General features: G+C 44.9%; 1 protein-coding gene across 1 annotated transcript in view; it reads right to left on the reverse strand.

Moving 5' to 3' along the window:
• Positions 1–3,083: 3,083 nt before the first annotated feature.
• Positions 3,084–16,406, reverse strand: part of NCAPH (non-SMC condensin I complex subunit H) — a 35,078-nt gene continuing 21,755 nt past the window's right edge. Inside the window, exons 10-18 of the mRNA XM_044261666.1 lie at positions 15,686–15,834; positions 15,173–15,279; positions 14,483–14,605; positions 11,314–11,424; positions 9,932–10,108; positions 8,584–8,697; positions 6,131–6,219; positions 5,450–5,525; positions 3,084–3,579 (exon numbers count right to left, since the gene is read on the reverse strand). Of these exons, the coding sequence (XP_044117601.1) occupies positions 3,520–3,579; positions 5,450–5,525; positions 6,131–6,219; positions 8,584–8,697; positions 9,932–10,108; positions 11,314–11,424; positions 14,483–14,605; positions 15,173–15,279; positions 15,686–15,834 (1,006 nt within the window). The 3' untranslated portion in view covers positions 3,084–3,519. The remainder of the gene's footprint in view (positions 3,580–5,449; positions 5,526–6,130; positions 6,220–8,583; positions 8,698–9,931; positions 10,109–11,313; positions 11,425–14,482; positions 14,606–15,172; positions 15,280–15,685; positions 15,835–16,406) is intronic.

A 16,406-nucleotide genomic window follows, 5' to 3' on the forward strand; every position in this document is an offset into this window, starting at 1 on the left:
GACAACCATAAGAGACCCTTAATCTCAGGAAACAAACTGAGGGTTGCTGGAAGGGAGGGAGGTGGGAAGGATGGGGTTGCTGGGTGATGGACACCGGGGAGGGTATGTGCTATCGTGAGCACTGTTAATTGTGTAAGACTGGTGAATCACAGACCTGTACCCCTGTATGTTCCTCAGTCCACACCTTTGCTCCTTTGTCAGTCAGGAATGCCTGTGGCCAGTCTTGACCCTTCCAAGGCAGATGGGCCACCGTCTGTCCCTCAAGGTCTCCCCAGCCTCACCTTCAGAGTCAGTTGAACATTTACCAGCATCTCACTGACAATAGGTGAGCAAATATAAATCCTAAATCAAACAAAAACAGTGAGGAAGGATTCTAGAATCCTTATAGATGAGACCAAGCCTGTGCCAGCTATGGAGTAATCATCCCTCAGCTCCAAACCCACCTTCTATTCTGGGCCACCCTGCAAACCACATTTCTGTTCTGCTAGCTACTCCCATTTAGTTTACGTCAAGGGGAGGCTCGTGGAAGAGACTGCAGGGCTGGGGAAGAAAAGGGACGTGCTTCCTCTTGTCCGCTTCCTGAGCCTGTGAGCGCCCCCCAGTGGCGCTTCTTCGTATTGGTATGGGCAGTCCCCACAGCCCCGGTTTACAGGTCTTCCAGAGAGCATGCGCGGAACCAGCTACGCAGCATCCTTCATCGGGCGCCAGCACCCGCTGGGTAGCACCCGCTGGGGCGGGAGGGGGGCAGTTTCTGCTCTGCCTTGCCCTCTCGAAATCTTTTTGTTTTCCTCTTTGTTCCTTTTGTTTTCCCGCTCTGGCGCTGCTTCTGGCAGTTGCTACTTGACACCTTAGATTCCCGGCACACCTAGTCAACAGTTCTTTGTAATAAGTTCTTTGTTCATGTCACATGTTTCTGTCTCCTGACTAAACTGTCACTCTTAAAATGCCCACCCTTATTTTACAGAAACTCTCGTCTTTATCTTGTAGGAGGTGACAGAGACAGAGAGGGACAATTTTAAGGCAATATCCTGAATTCAGTGCTCCTGTTTATCTGAATAGGAGATGGTTTTCCCAAATGGGTCTTCCGTTTTGACAAGGTAGTTGTTCTCGAGTGTTCTTGCCAAGGACATCCGGGGTGAAGGTGAGCATTTCAGCCTTGGTGGCTTCATTTCTTTTTCCACACTGGCGATATTTCTTCCTGGTACAGGAGCACTTTTTCACCCTCCGGCCTTCAGGTGCCCACTCTCCTCCAGTTATGTTTTTGTGTCCTGAAGTCTCCTTCAGCAGGAAAAGGGAGGGCAGCTCTGATTCCTTAGCATTTTCTTTATGGAATAGCCTCTCTGTATTCTGGTTCTGCAGTCTTTTTAATTCCTAAGGAACTGTCACCAGATTTCACTTTGGAAAACCCAGGTATAAATGAATTCCACTCATTCTTTTCCAGTTAAAACAATCTCTATGGTTAGGGAAAATTTTCTGTTATGAAAAGTACTCTGCCCTTGGATTCAAAAGATCTGGAACAGTTTGCTCCCAGAGCTTCCTGACAAGCAGGGATATTTGGGAAACTGTTCTACTTCCTTCCTGGGGGGAAATTAAAAAACAATAATAATAATAAGTCTTGCTTAGCAGAGCTCCAAAAGGAAACTTTCCCGTCAGCCGTCCCCAAAGGACAAAGGAAGTTTATCTACATTGGAAATTCAACCACCTCCACTACCCACTGCTGCTCTACGCAGTCAGAATTATCATTGCAGAGATGGGGCAGGGGCAATATAAACATGAAGAAACACTTCATCCAGAATGAACAACGTTGAAGTATCAACTCACTGAGGCACGACACAGCCTGTGCCAGAGATACAGATGCAATACTGTCCCATTTAACCCAACAAAGGTTTTTCTTTTCTTCCCTGATTTGAGGATATGCTCATGTGGAAATCTTATGAAGGTATCCAAATGAAACCACCACCTTCTCTTTCATAAATCAGAAGAATAAAATGTGATGAACTCAGGACCATTGGAAGAATCCAAGGCAAACAGTTTGGTGAGAGTGGAGCCCAGAGAACAGCACTCTGCTTCTCTAGTCAGACACAAACGGTGCATCTGGTCCACCTGACATGCGCGAAACACGTTCTGCTTTGCTTCACTGAACAGAATCATCCCTGGGAAATGGGACAAAAGAGAAGTGTGCTGCGCAGAGAGGGCACTCCCAGGAGTAAGAGCAGAGCAGAAGCAGCACTCAGCTGGCATAGGGAAGGGTGTGGGAGGCTTCACCCCCTTCACTCCCACAGCATCATCCCCTTTTCCATTAAAGCATGTTCACAAGACTACCTTCTCAGTATAGCAGAGCAGGTGACATTTTGGACCCAATTGGGAAGCACCTTCTGGGGGCAGGGGTGGGGAGTGTTTTGTTTTGTGTGGTGTTTGACTTGAAGCAAGTTCTTTATGATCAAGAGTTTTCTCCAATTACATACCCCACTGCTTCTGATCCAAGATCTCTATTTACCTAATGAATGGTACAGGGTGCTCGGGCAGAGACCCAGAACCTGCCAAGGACAGAGTTACTTTGATCAACATCTACGAGCAAAGCCTATGATCTGAGCAGCATATGGCACAGCAGCTAAGAACGAGGACTTCAGAAGCACAGTACTTGGTTCAAGGCCAGTCTCTGATGGCCGTCTGCCCTTAGGCAGGTTCCTTTACTCTGAAGCACCTATGTCTCTGTGTAAAAAGGGAGTGAGAAGAGTATGTTCCTCTTAAAGACGCTAAGAAGTCTAGGTGAGGTGATCCACAGAAGGTACTAGTAACTGTCCCTTAACAAAGCTTAGCAATTTTTACTACCATCATCTGCCAGCATAATTCATAGGTCCAAGGGTCCCAATTTGGAAATGTGACCTCCAGCCAATGGTTGGTTTCTCTCTCCTCTCCTCTGCCACAAGACAAATCCTCTCAGCCTTTAAGTGTTTCCTGCCTTTACGGACAGATGGGTATCATCTAGCTAACTAACTGCATCCCCACTGAAGGGAAAGGACCAGCTCTAACTTATATAGAATGTACTAAAATATTTGGCCATGCATTATTGTTTCGAATGATTTTATTTTAAGGCTACACAATATATATATATACATTTGTAAGTGCACATATGATGTGTTTTATGTACAAGGGTTAGACAGCTGTTTAAAGACAACCAGGACCTGCTGGGAAATTATTGTCTATGAAAGTGTAGAAAATAACAAAGATCAACTTAGGAGACAAAAACTAGACATGGATACAAAGTATGGATGTAGGTTTTCCCAATCAAGAACAGTATCTTCACCAGCTCCTCCCTGCTAGGTGGTCACCACAGGGCGGAAAACTTTAATCAAAGATGGAGCTTCAGGGTCTGGTTCCCCGACTGAGGGAGAGAAGGGAAGAGCAACAGACAAAACAGCCACTCTTTGGTAGTGGGCTAGGCAGCACCCAGGCCACAGACGTCCTGGTCACTGAAGGAGCGATGAGCCCTGCTCTGCCAGCTTTTCTCAGGCAAACTTAATCCCCTTGCCTCACCAGAATGTCGGAAAGGTCCTCAGTTCCTTCCAGCTTTAGATTCTGAAGAAAGACCAAACACGTGAACTTCAGCATACTGAACATACAGAAATCATAACATAGATTCTAATCAAGGCAACAGGGTAGTAACTATAAAGAATGAGGTTTGTCCCGGGACTTTAAGAAAATTACGTTACAGCAAATATAATTTGCAGGATAAAGCTAATTCCAAATCCTTGCCACCTGCAGGGGAAAGATGCAAAAAGACTTCCTGGGCACTGGTGCCCGAAACAACCTCTCTCTGTAAAGGGCCCAAGAGTGAAACTATTTGCTCTGGCAGGAGCTAAGAGAAGTGGATAGCCACCAGGAGACACGATACGTGACTGTTAAACGTGTCTGTGTCCGTGTGTGGCCTCCTGCAGCCCTCCCCCTCACTGACCCATCACCTCATCCCTGGCCATCTGCGCAGGCCTTTCTCTCCCATCTGTGCAGGCCTTTCCCTACCTCACAGCTCTCCTCCCACCTGACACCCCCACACCCACCCTGTGAACTCCCCACCAAGCTGGGCACTTGTTTCCCGCAGGATGAAATGGCTGTCCGAAGCCCCTCTCGCCTAAGCTTGCCACAAGCGTACCTCCCCCATCACTGGGTCCCGAGGCAGGCCCAACCTGCTGGCACTTAGCAACCATACCGCCCTTGCCAGGGCACCTTCCTGTGCTGCTAACGACGGAAAGTTGAAATCACCCCCCGCACCCCACAGTGTGACATCTGTAGCTTGGTTCCTAGTGGTTCCGCTCTGGCTAACGATTTGCACCCTGCTGGCCCTGAGGACCCAGCGTCCACCCCTGCGTCCCGAGTGCTGTCACACCGCACTTCTCAGGGATCTCATTACCAGAGGGGCTGATGACAGACAGGAGTGAAAGCCTGGGAGCAAGGCCACAAAAAGAGACATGTCATCATCAGAGCCGATCATCACCGCAGCACTTTCATCACGAGGGCAGAGGGCAGACATAGGCACACAGGAAGTCCCAGGCACTTCTACAGCACCTGCTCTTGCTAGCATTCCAGTACAATCCGACCAACCCTCTCAAACCACACTTTGGTGTTCAGACAGGTGCCACACTCTAAGATACCCCTCTCAGCTCGGGGCCGGGGGGAGATCAGTATCTACACTGGTGATACACGAGGGCAGCGAGGGTAGGGATGCTCTGTCTCAGTGACAACATCTGCGTTAGGGACCAGGGCCTCGGGACACAAAGGATATCAAGTTTCATCTGGGCTTGTTGCTGGCTGCCACAGTTGGCTGCCCGCCCAGGGTGGCACTAGCAAACTCTTGACAAGAGGGGTCCCTGCCTGCTCCCTTGGGAACCGACACAGCTGCTCAGCTCTGCAGCTGGCGTGGCGCACTGCAGAGCCTGGCCCGCTGTCACAGTTGGCATGTCTCCTGGCTCCCGATGTGACACTCTGGTCCCAAGCTTTTCTTCACAGCTCTTGGTGGTCCAGCTTGGCTGGCCACTGCCTCCATGTCTTGGGACTCCTTCCTCCTACATCTTCCTCTTTTCGTCCTCTGTCCCCTCTGTTCTCCACGTTTCCAAGTGTCTTGACTTTGGCATTAGTAGGATTTGGCCTTTAAAGCCTTTGACACGCAATGATATCAAAGTGCTTTATGGTTTGAAGCTGGGAACTGATAGATTACAATTCAGCACTTAAATTTTTCAATTTGGGTCCTCCTCATTATTTTCATTGCTAATCATACCCAATGGCCCTTTTCTAAGATTCTTCTAAGTGCCTGGCTAATCCTCTGGGGTTGAAACTATTGTATATCAACTGTATTTAAGATGTCTTGTGAGGTTGCCCAGGAAAGATCTAGAAAAAACCTCAAACAGGGTGCCACAAATAAAGAATTACTCCCTTGTATACCAAATTTACCTACCTTTTCATTGGCTAAGTGTAGGAGACAGGCAAAGGCCAGAGGTATAGAGAGGTTCTGAGCCATGAGAGGAGGAAGGCTGGAAAACAGAGAGGCAAGTATTTAGCTTGGTCACTGTGGTTCTAGGAACAAAGATTCTTTCAACAACTAAGAACACACATTTCCAGTGAACAAACTAATGAGAAACAAAGAAATATTTCAGATGCATTTTATAAGCAGGTTTTTCCAGTTTCTTATTTGGAAATAAAATGTCACTTGCTCCATTCCAGCCAATGGTGCAGAAAAACGCTTTTTTTTTTATATGTCTTTTTAAAAATTTGGTCTATATTAAGTCATTTATCAATGCAAAGAAGAAACAGAAAAACTGCCCCGAGTATTAAAACAGCAGATGGGGGCGCCTGGGTGGCTTTAAGCCTCTGCCTTCGGCTCAGGTCATGATCTCAGGGTCCTGGGATCGAGCCCCACATCAGGCTCTCTGCTTAGCGGGGAGCCTGCTTCTCTTCCTCTTTCTCTGCCTACTTATGATCTCTGTCAAATAAATAAATAAAATCTTAAAAAAAAAAAACAAAAACAAGAAACAGCAGATGGTGTGAGGATCTGTCACACCAGCAGCTCAGGCTGAAGCACACTCAGCCGGGGCTTGGAGGAAGGGGCGGGGAGACCCCCGCGTTCACCGGCTCGTACCTCTTCTGCAGGTCCCTTGTGAGCCCGCTGAGCATCTTCTCATCAGCCACCTTCACTGGGTCCTCTTTTCCAGTTTCACTGTGGTTTGTCTAACAGAAGAAGGATATTGACACTTAGACATTCTCGGTCAGTTCACTTTTGAGAAAGCAACATAAATTTCGAAGTTGTATCTCCAAAGAGTTTACAATGAAACCAAAACGTTTTCTAAGTTACATCTTGAAGAAAAGGGACCCATAAAGAGACCCTGTGCCACAGCCCTGGACCATGACACTGATGAAGTTATGGTAAATGTGGACATCAATGGCCAGTATAATCCCAGTAAAGGAAGAATTGCAAAGAGGGTTCTGGGCTCCTCTGAAGTAAAAAAATACAAACTAACAAAAGCCATGATCACTTAGCTTCAACCAAGGGCAGCACAGAATCCATAATCTCTAAGGCAAGCAGTTATCAAAGGATATCATGTTTGCTATTTGCATTAAGATAACCCAGAATGGGTACACAGGGAGAGGAGTGGGTGACAGGACAGGATAGGTGATAGTACAGATAAAACAGTGATAACTATTGGAAAAAGGTGTTTACTATACTATGCTCTTTCTGCTTTTGAATACTGTCAAATATTTTTTTTTTTAAAGATTTATTTAGGGACGCCTGGGTGGCTCAGTGGGTTAAAGCCTCTGCCTTCAGCTCAGGTCATGATCCCAGGGTCCTGGGATGGAGTCCCGCATCGGGCTCTCTGCTCAGTAGGGAGCCTGCTTCCTCCTCTCTCTCTCTCTGTGCCTGCCTCTCTGCCTACTTGTGATCTCTGTCTGTCAAATAAATAAATAAAATCTTTTTTTTTTAATTTTTAATTTTTTATAAATAAATAAAATCTTAAAAAAAAAAAAGATTTATTTATTTGAGAGAGAGTGAGAGAGCATGTGTGAGCAGGAAGAGGGGCAGAGAGAGAGAAAGAGAATCCTCAGATTCCCCACTAAAGGTGGAGCCTGACATGGGGCTGGATCCCAGGACCCTGAGACCATGGCCTAAGTCGAAATCAGGAGTCAGATGTTTAACCAATGGAGCCACACAGGCACCTTGTTTGAATATTTTCATGATAAAAGATTTTTTTAAAAAAAGAATAAATCCTGGATGCCTGGTGTGGCTCAGTTGGTTAAGCGACTGCCTTCAGCTCAGATCTTGATCCTGGAGTCCAGGGATCGAGTCCCACATCAGGCTCCCTGCTCAGAGGTGGATGGTGGGTGTCTGCTTCTCCCTCTGACCCTCCCCCTCTTATGCTCATTTTCTCTCTAAAATAAACAAACAAAATCTTAAAAAAAAAAAAAAGAATAAATCCTTCATTAACCAGGTATAACCAGAGGACAAGGTATTATAAGTCATTTGAATTCGAAGTTTAAGTAGAACCCCGTTCATACCTCTTAAAAAGCACATTTCTCTTACATTTGTATCCTATTCAGTTTAGTTGATAAAACTTTATGAATATGACTGAAGCTTTATCTGATAACCATGACTACACAACTCAGGGTCCTCAATCAAATCATGATTTTCACTTCTCAGCCAGCAGGAGAAGGTTTAAGAGAGCAGGCAGAGTTTTCCGAAAAAGCTCAGAACACTGTCTGAACAGAAGAGGTCCAGAAGAAAGGATGGAAGGATTCTGGTTAACTAAGAGCTCCATTCAGCTGGAAAGAATTGGTCAATGTTTCACCTTGTTCTGAAGGAGAGAGAGATAATTTGACAGCAAAAAAATAATAATAATAATAATAATAATAATTTTTTTTATACTTCTTTTCTACTTAGAATATGTCTCCCTATTAGATCAAAGGGCTTAAACATTTTATGGTATGTGAGATGCTAGAATTTGCTTTCCAGAACAGTGGTTCATCAACCTAAATCACACCAGCAGTAAGTATATACGCCAAATTTTTCCTCAACTCTGTTTAATTGCTAAAGTGCTAAAACTCTGCTTAACCGCTAAAGCAGTGGAAATCGCTTTGGTTTGTATTTTGTGATGACCAGCAAAGCTAAATAATGTCTGTGCACTAGTTTACCATCTGTATCACTTTTTGTGTGATTTGTGTGTTCAGATACTTGGTTCATTCCACTTTCAGAGGTGTGAGATCTTTCTTGTATTTCTTTTTCTTTTTTTTTTTTTTAAGAGTTTATTTATTCATTTGAGAGAGAGAGAGAGAGTGGGAGAGAGCATGAGGGGAGAAGGTCAGAGGGAGAAGCAGATTGCCCATGGACCCGGAAGCCTGATGCGGGACTCGATCCCATGACTCTGGGATCATGACCTGAGCTGAAGGCAGCCACTTAACCGACTGAGCCACCCAGGTGCCCTGTCTTTCTTGTGTTTCTGAAAGAATGCTTTCTGTATTCGCTGTTGATCTTGGAGCCTTAATCATGAGCCATTCCCCTCCCACATGCTGGGTACCTGGAGAGCAAGCAGAGCATGTTACCTCTGTGTCTGCTTGCTTGGAGAACTTTGTCAGCAAACTCCACATGCTCTGCTTCAACTTCTTCATGTCCATTCTCTTGGCAGTCTTGGCATAATGAATTTCAATTTTATTTACCTAAAATAGATATGCGACAAAGTAAAATTAAGCAAACTAAAGAAAAATTTATAATCTACCCATTGTAAAATCATAAAGTCTGGAGTTCAAATAAAGATTCTGATATAGTATTGATCAAAGGAATTACAGAGTTTCCTTTGGATATGCCAAAACAGAGTCCCTCATTTCAATCTAATTTCTTGTTGATCAAATGCAATCTACATTTTTTTAGCTACCTTTTTAAAAAAAAAGATATTTAAAATTTATTTATTTGACAGAGAGAGAGAAAGCGAGAGAGAGAGAGAGCATGAGAGGAGAGGTCAGAGGGAGAAGCAGACTCCCCATGGAGCTGGGAGCCTGATATAGGACTCGATCCCAGAGCTCTGGGATCATGACCCGAGTCAAAGGCCGTCGATTAACCAACTGAGCCACCCTGGCGCCCAAGTACAATCTACATAAAGACAAAGCTGGGGGCTGCCTCGGTGGCTCAGTGGGTTAAAGCCTCTGCTTTCGGCTCAGGTCATGATCTCAGAGTCCTGGGATCGAGCCCTGCATCGAGCCCTGCATCGAGACCTGGATCGGGCTCTCTGCTCTGCAGGGAGCCTGCTTCCCTTTCTCTCAGCCTGTCTCTGTGCCTACTTGTGATCTCTCTCTCTGTCAAATAAATAAAATCTTTAAAAAAAAAAAAAAAGACTCAGCTGGAATTCTAGCTTGGAAGAGCTAGGCCAATCAAATGGATATGAAATCACTAGGCCTGTCACCTGGTGTGCAGGTGATTAATGCATCATCATTTCATATAAATTAAATCTGGCCAAGATTTTCTTTCTTTTTAAAAGACATTTTACTTTTAAGAAATCCTTACACCCCACACGGGGCTTGAACTCACAACCCCGAAATCAAGAGTGGCCTGCTTCATGGACTGAGCCAGAGCCAAATGGCCAGCCTCACCCAAACAGCACAGAAACCGATTTTCCCTGCCTGCAGCCTTCATTCACATACTTTACCACTTTGCTTCTAGTCATATGGTTTATCACCATTTCTAAAGAGATGGCTAGTTCCACACAAACTAAATTAGCCATCAGCTCATTCTCAACATGACCCTATTTAAGAATCAGCCACTTGGAGAGCAGCAGGTTAAAACTGAGAAAGAAAAAAACAAAAAATCAAGTCCAGACCAATGTGACTTTCATACAGGAGGAAAGTTAAATAGATCTCAGGCAAACAATCTAACATAATTCTTGGCTTTCACCTTTACCTTCTGAGGTTCAGCTACCAGATTTGACTCCCCATAAGTGGTGATGTCCAATCCTTGGACTTCAGGCACATCACCATTCTCTTGTGCTGTCTTGGGTGGATGGCAGGATGTAAGGTCAAAGGTCCCACTTGGTCCCACAAATAAGTCATCCGACTCTTCATAGTCACTGTCAGCAGCCTGGGCAAGGAAACAGTTCTTCAAGTTTGGCAGGAGCTTGGAGTATCCTTGAAAAAGACTCTATTTACACATTAAGAGCAGAGCACCTGAGAGTTCGTTATGTGAGTCAAGCCTAGGATGGTCTTCTAGGTGCCTCCAGTGACCCTCCGGTTACACATAAGCCCTTTGAGAAGGTATCTGCTAACTAAGACCTCCAGAGCAAGGTAGGAGGAATAATCACAACTGCCAGTGTCCCCTTTGGTTTCTAGCCAATTTCAGATTTCATTTTATGGACAGCATTTCCAAAACACCTGAGATCTGACCCACGTGCTTCACCCGATGTGAGCACAAGAGGTGTCAGAGGTCTCCAGCCTGCAGTGGGGGTCCTGCCTGGGAGCTGTGAAAAAGTCGTTCTTGGACCAAGACCAGCAGGAATGGATCAGATCTCTGGGCTGGGGCCCAGGACTTGGTTTTCAAGCAGGCTCTCTTACTCCCTAAAAATGTGAGAAGCTCATACTCCCTAAAAATGTGAGAAGCACTTGCCAAGCGGTCAGTCTGGATTTTCACTAAAAGGTAACCACCCAACTCTCCTCCAAGGAAGATGACAAGGTGAACAAGCTATTCTTCAGTTCTTGTCCCTCTCCCCAAAGGGACACAGAGACCTAATATTTTCTCCCTTTCTGTTATTTACATTTGCCATTTTATTAGTAGACTCATAAAATTATTTAGTCTAAACTATGATCTAAAAATGGAGAGTGGCTTATACAAATTCACAACATAACAACCAAAATCAGAGCTATAAGCCCAGTCTCCTGAATCTACCCCCTAGACCTTTCCCTTTCAGACCCCACCATCTTCACATGTCTGAATGTCCTATCCCCCTAGACAAAAATATTAGTTTCTAAAAGCAAGAGGAGTATTTTCCTCTGAAATCCCAAAATAGTCAAAATAAGTGCTTTGCACAGGCTAAAGACATTGGCTGGTTTATTGGAATATGACCATTCACTTTCCACATACAGGGTTTGAAGTAAAGCAGGCCTAGCTTTTGGCTATTTCCTCAGCTTTTTGTCATTTCCTGATGCCTGGGGGGCTGGGCAGGCAGCCATAACCCTCCTCTCCAATTCAGAATTTCCTACAGTCTTCCGCCATATAGGAAAGGGAGGAGATGGGGAATAGAAAAGGCTCTTCTGCTTATGAGAAAAGACAGAACTCCTCTCTCCTTTTACCTGTAATCCAGGGCAAAAGTTGGAGGTGTCGTTAGGGTTGTTGTAATCATAGTCTCCAATTTCTTCATAATGTTCGGTTCCTGCTCTCTGACCTTGGGCAGTCTTAAGTAACTAGAATGAAGGAAAGAACAACTGCAGAAAGCAATTTCTAGAAAAGTAGTTTCAACCTAGGTTGGATGATAACCTTAGTTCTTATGATCAAGCTCCTAGAATTACAGAATTTTAGAGTTTTAAGGGCCGTGAGAAGTCATCTAATCCCGACAACTTCAGTTGCACAACTCCATTCTAGAGCAAGTCCCACGGCTTGGAGGCCATCCTAGAGCAAGCCCCATGGCTTGGAGGCCATCCATCCCAAATAAACCAGAGCAGCTCGTTTACAATTAGGTCTGCACACAACTTCATTTTAAAAAGGGTTCATTAAAAACAAAATTGCCAAAAAACAAAACAAAAACCCCAACAGAATTGCCTATAGCTATCTGAAAAGAAGTCAACTTGCGGCTGCTCAAATAGTTCGGAGAGAAAACCCACTCATGATTTTAATTCACAGACAGCCTGTCCCATTTCTGGGGCAATCGCTGCTCCCTATATAGCTATAGGGAGAAACATCCAGCTCTTCCCCCCGTCATTACACCCCCAGGTCCTTGTTCTGCCTTCCAGAGCCTCACAGAATAAGCCTCCCTCCTCTTTTGGGAATGCCTGTGACCACAGCCCTTCAGATATTTGCTGCCCGTTAGACCAGTGATTTTTACCTGGGGTATGTGTCTTTGGGGTGAAAGGTCCCCCAGCAATGGGTCTGTGATTAAAGGAGCGAGACTGATACAAAGCAAAGGTCAAGCAAAACTTGATTCCGCGCCAAGCATCGAGAATCAAACCGAATGTTCAGGGCCGTGCCTCTTACAGAGAGGGCAACCTTTCTCTGCTTCACAGACTAGCTTTTAAGGGCAAAGGCCATGTGGTTGGGCCTGGCCACGCACAGGTGGCCAATGAAATTGTAACACACAGAGAAAGCTGCACAGTCATGTTAGGTCACACATAAGTGACCAATTGAATTACAATTTACCCTAGTAGATATTAGAACTAGCCTATCACCTTGGTCAGAATTGGCGCCCAAAAGGCTCCCAAAGGGTGGGGCCATACTCCTTGGTAACTAGGGAGACAGTATGTCACCCCCTCCCCCCACTGATTGGATGTCTCCACCTGGCCTGAACCACCCTTGTATTTGGGCTTTGTTACCTGGGACTGTCTTCTGGGACTTGTTTTTAAGTAAGACCCCTGGGGGAAGGGGGGCAGGACAGTTTAAGGGTTAAACAACAAGGTTATTGTTTAACTGGATGGAGATGGAAGCGCTCTGGCTAATAGGTCCTTAGAGGGGTAAAGGAAGTGAGGCTGAAGGTATTCAGTTTACAAAGCATACTGAATATTCTACTACAATGATATAATCCAAAAGCAGGCAAAAAACAAAAACAAAAACCAAACCCCCCCCCACAATGTTTTTGTAACACAATCCAAAAATAATATTCAATAATAGGTATTTATTGACTTAAGTCTTCTTTCTTCCTCAGTTCCTCATATGACACCATTTCTAAATCCCTCCCCATTTAGGATACTGTCCTTTAGGCACACGCGAAACTGTCCATACAAGAAGTGTTTCAGAAAGGGGCTGTGACCTCCTCATGTTATCAGCAGGTTGCTACTAGAATCCGCCTGTCAGATAATTAAACTGGATGGTTGATCTGTACGGTCTGTAGCCAAATAGTGCTTACTAACCCAGCATTTAATTTCCAGAGTTCCCAGTGTTTAATAGTCATTATCCCCGTGTAGCCCTGGTGGAAGGGCAGGGATCTTCAGTTCCTGCTGCCTGGCTGCCCTACCACTCAGTGACTTTGACCCTGTGGACAATCAGAAGCAGAAGTTCTTTCTTCTACTATAAACAACAAAACTACAGCCCCTGGAATTAATATGCAAATTCCCACCGAAGGCCACAGTCTTCAGATGCTCCTGATAAGGGCTTGAGGGAAGGGGGTTGGGTAACTCCTGGCCACAGAAAGGAGCTCCAGGCTGGGTAAGGCTTGGTAGCAGTGTCCACTGTCCCTCTGTCCTGCTCTTCTGCCGCAGGGCCCCATTTTCCCATTAGAACACGACCCGGCTAGCATCTAACCAACACTGACCACAGCCATTATTTCTACTACTGCTGCAACTCTGTATCTCTTTCTGCATTTTTAAGAGTATTTCTGTTAAGTAAACAGTACTGATTAAAAGGAAAAATATATTAGTGTTGGTTTATAAAAACACAATGGGAAATTGTGAATCCGGAGAACTGTATACATATCATTAATGTCTTGTAGAGAAGCAGGCAGAATAAGGAAGAGGAAAATAAAGACAGTTTGTGTCTAGGACACCACAAGACCAGAACACCCAAGGAAAGCAAGTGAGCAGAGGGTCTAGATAAAAGGGAACTTGGCAGGAACCACTGCCTGGTAACCCTGGCAACGGTGACACGCACTTGCGACCAGCATCGCCAGAAGCAGCCACGGGCAGATGAGGGGAACAGCGACTGGGGGCCAGCCCTGGGTGGTCTAGATGCTCATCAGAAAGAGGAGCCTCGACAGAGCCCAGGAAGGTGGCACAGCTCTAGATAACTCCCTTGAGGACTGCACAGTCAGGTGTTTGGCACCCACACTACCCCATAAGTCACAGTGGGGCTCGTGTCTACACCTGGATTGTAAGGAACGCAGTGTGGCCCTGGGAAAGCAACTGGCTAGTGAATCCACAACATGAATGAGAAAGGGAGAGAATCAAGAAATAACTATCACCACGTAAAAACCTTAATGAAAGACTGTTTATCCCCCTAGCGTTTCAGCACCAAGGCCTCAGCGGCCACCCAGCAGTCTTACCAGCTGAAGTATCCAAATCTCCAACCTGCGTCTATGCCATAAGCTTTCCCTTTAGCTTTGGGAATATTGGGAAAGCTTCCCTTTAGCTTTGGGAATGCAGCTACACCTGCTGCATTTCCTGGTGACTGCCCCTGGCTAACACCTTCCCCTCCCCTTGCGCTCTCCTTTTCCTCGAAGGCCCGGGCTGGTAGTCAACATTGCCAGCCATCTGATTTCTCCCACGCTACCAGCACGTTCGACAGCAGCAGCCTGGAGGAACCAAGGAACAGTCTTACCCTGGTGCCTGGTTTGAGATGCAGCTGGACAAGATGATCTGTCTCGTAGAAGAAATCCGGGGGAAGAGTGGTGGCTTTCCAATTCTGGTTCTCCAAAGTGGACTTGGCCAGAATAGTAGAAGCCTGTTAATTAAAAACAAAAACTTTTTTTTTCTTTTTTTTTTTGAGAGAAAGGGAGATATTGAGAGAGCACACATGAGGCAGGAGTGGAAGAGTGGCAGAGGGAGAGAATCTCAAGCAGTCTCCACACCGAGCACAGAGCCTGTTGCAAGCCTCACAACCCTGAGATCATGATCTCAGCCAAAATCAAGAGTCGGAGTCGGATGCTTAACCAACTGAACCACCCAGGCACCCCAGGAATTTTAGTAAGAATGGTCAAAAAAAAAAAAGGAATGGTCAAAACAAAATTTTTTTTAAAGCAGCTTGGGAAGGATTTGGGCAGCACTAGCCTACCGTCAAGAGTGCCCAGTTCTGTAGCAAAGAGTGATTTCGCTAGACATTGTTAATATTCTAAACTTGATTCTACCTGCCACTGAGTTCAGGGCTATTTTTCAATTCCTCTAGAGTTTGAGGGAGAATGAAACCATCCATCTACTCTAAAACTTAAATTTGTAATGAATTGTTTAAAATCTGAAAAGAGTGAAAAGAGCAGTTTTAAAAAGCATATAGGCTATTAGATCTAGCACAAACCTTTGTTTTTTTAAAATATACATCAAAGTCAATATCATCGTCAAAGTCAATTTCAAAATCCTTCTTTGTACTCTTCTTTTTGTTCTCTGATTTGGAGGAAGCATCATCTGCAGAAATGAACACAGATGTCACATTGTTCACCTCTGTGGACAATATTATGTACCCATTTTGCAAGTTCTTACCAACCACAAAAATGCTCACATTTTTGTCTGAGCATAAAAGCATCAGGAAAGGCAAATCATACATCTAGTTTCACCCCTAACTTCTGATTTGTGGTCTTGCTAACAAAACACAATTACAAGTATGCTAATTAATTCCTTCTTTTCAAAGAGAGAATGTAAAACACATCATGCTGGCAAGGCCCTTCAGAGTTCTAGAGTCCTGCCTTGTAAGCCTGTGGTCATTCCCACGTATGGCCTCTGTTTGAAGTCATGTGGACACTGGATGATCATCAACACTATCGCTTAAAGTTCACACTTGGAAGTACAGATGTTCAAACTTAGAAGTACATACGTTTGAGTCGGGGTCTAAAGCGCCAGTGATCTGGGCCAGCCCACATTGACATGGTACGGGGACTAAAATAGGAATATTCTCCAGGTTTCGTGGATAGAAGAGGGCACATGGTCCTAATGTCTCCGTCCCCAAGGGGAATCATTTCTTCCCTGTAACACACATGAAATAATATTTTTACCTGTCCAACTGTGTACATGTCAATATACATAATACAATCATGCCATTTACATGCAAAGCAGCGTGTGATGAAACTGAAGATGCTACCTACCCACTTCTCCACAGATGAGCAGCATTTCTAAGAGTAAGTCCAATATAAATATTTCATCGTTAATAATTCCTTAGTTTTTACTTCATCAAAGTGCTGAAGTTTCTCTTAATTCTATAATATTATGATCACAGATAGCTATACAAAGAGGCTTTAAAGTACTTCATGGAATACAAGTTTACCCATCTGAGAGATAAGGAAACAGTGGCAGGGGGGAGATAAGTTGTGTTTTTTTTTTTTTGTTTTTTAAATTTTATTTGATTAAGAGTGAGAGGGGGAGCACACAAGAGAGGGGGCAGTGGCAGAGGGAGATCCAGGCTTCCCATTGAGTAGGGAGCCGCATGCGGGACTCAATCCCAGCACTTCAGGATCATGACCTGAGCTGAAGGCAGACACTTAACTGACTGAGCCACCCAGATGCCTTGGAGAGAAGGTAAGTTTTCACGTAAGACTGCA

Source organism: Neovison vison, chromosome 8 (genome assembly GCF_020171115.1).
Source record: "Neovison vison isolate M4711 chromosome 8, ASM_NN_V1, whole genome shotgun sequence".
In the NCBI taxonomy this organism is placed as follows: domain Eukaryota; kingdom Metazoa; phylum Chordata; class Mammalia; order Carnivora; family Mustelidae; genus Neogale; species Neogale vison.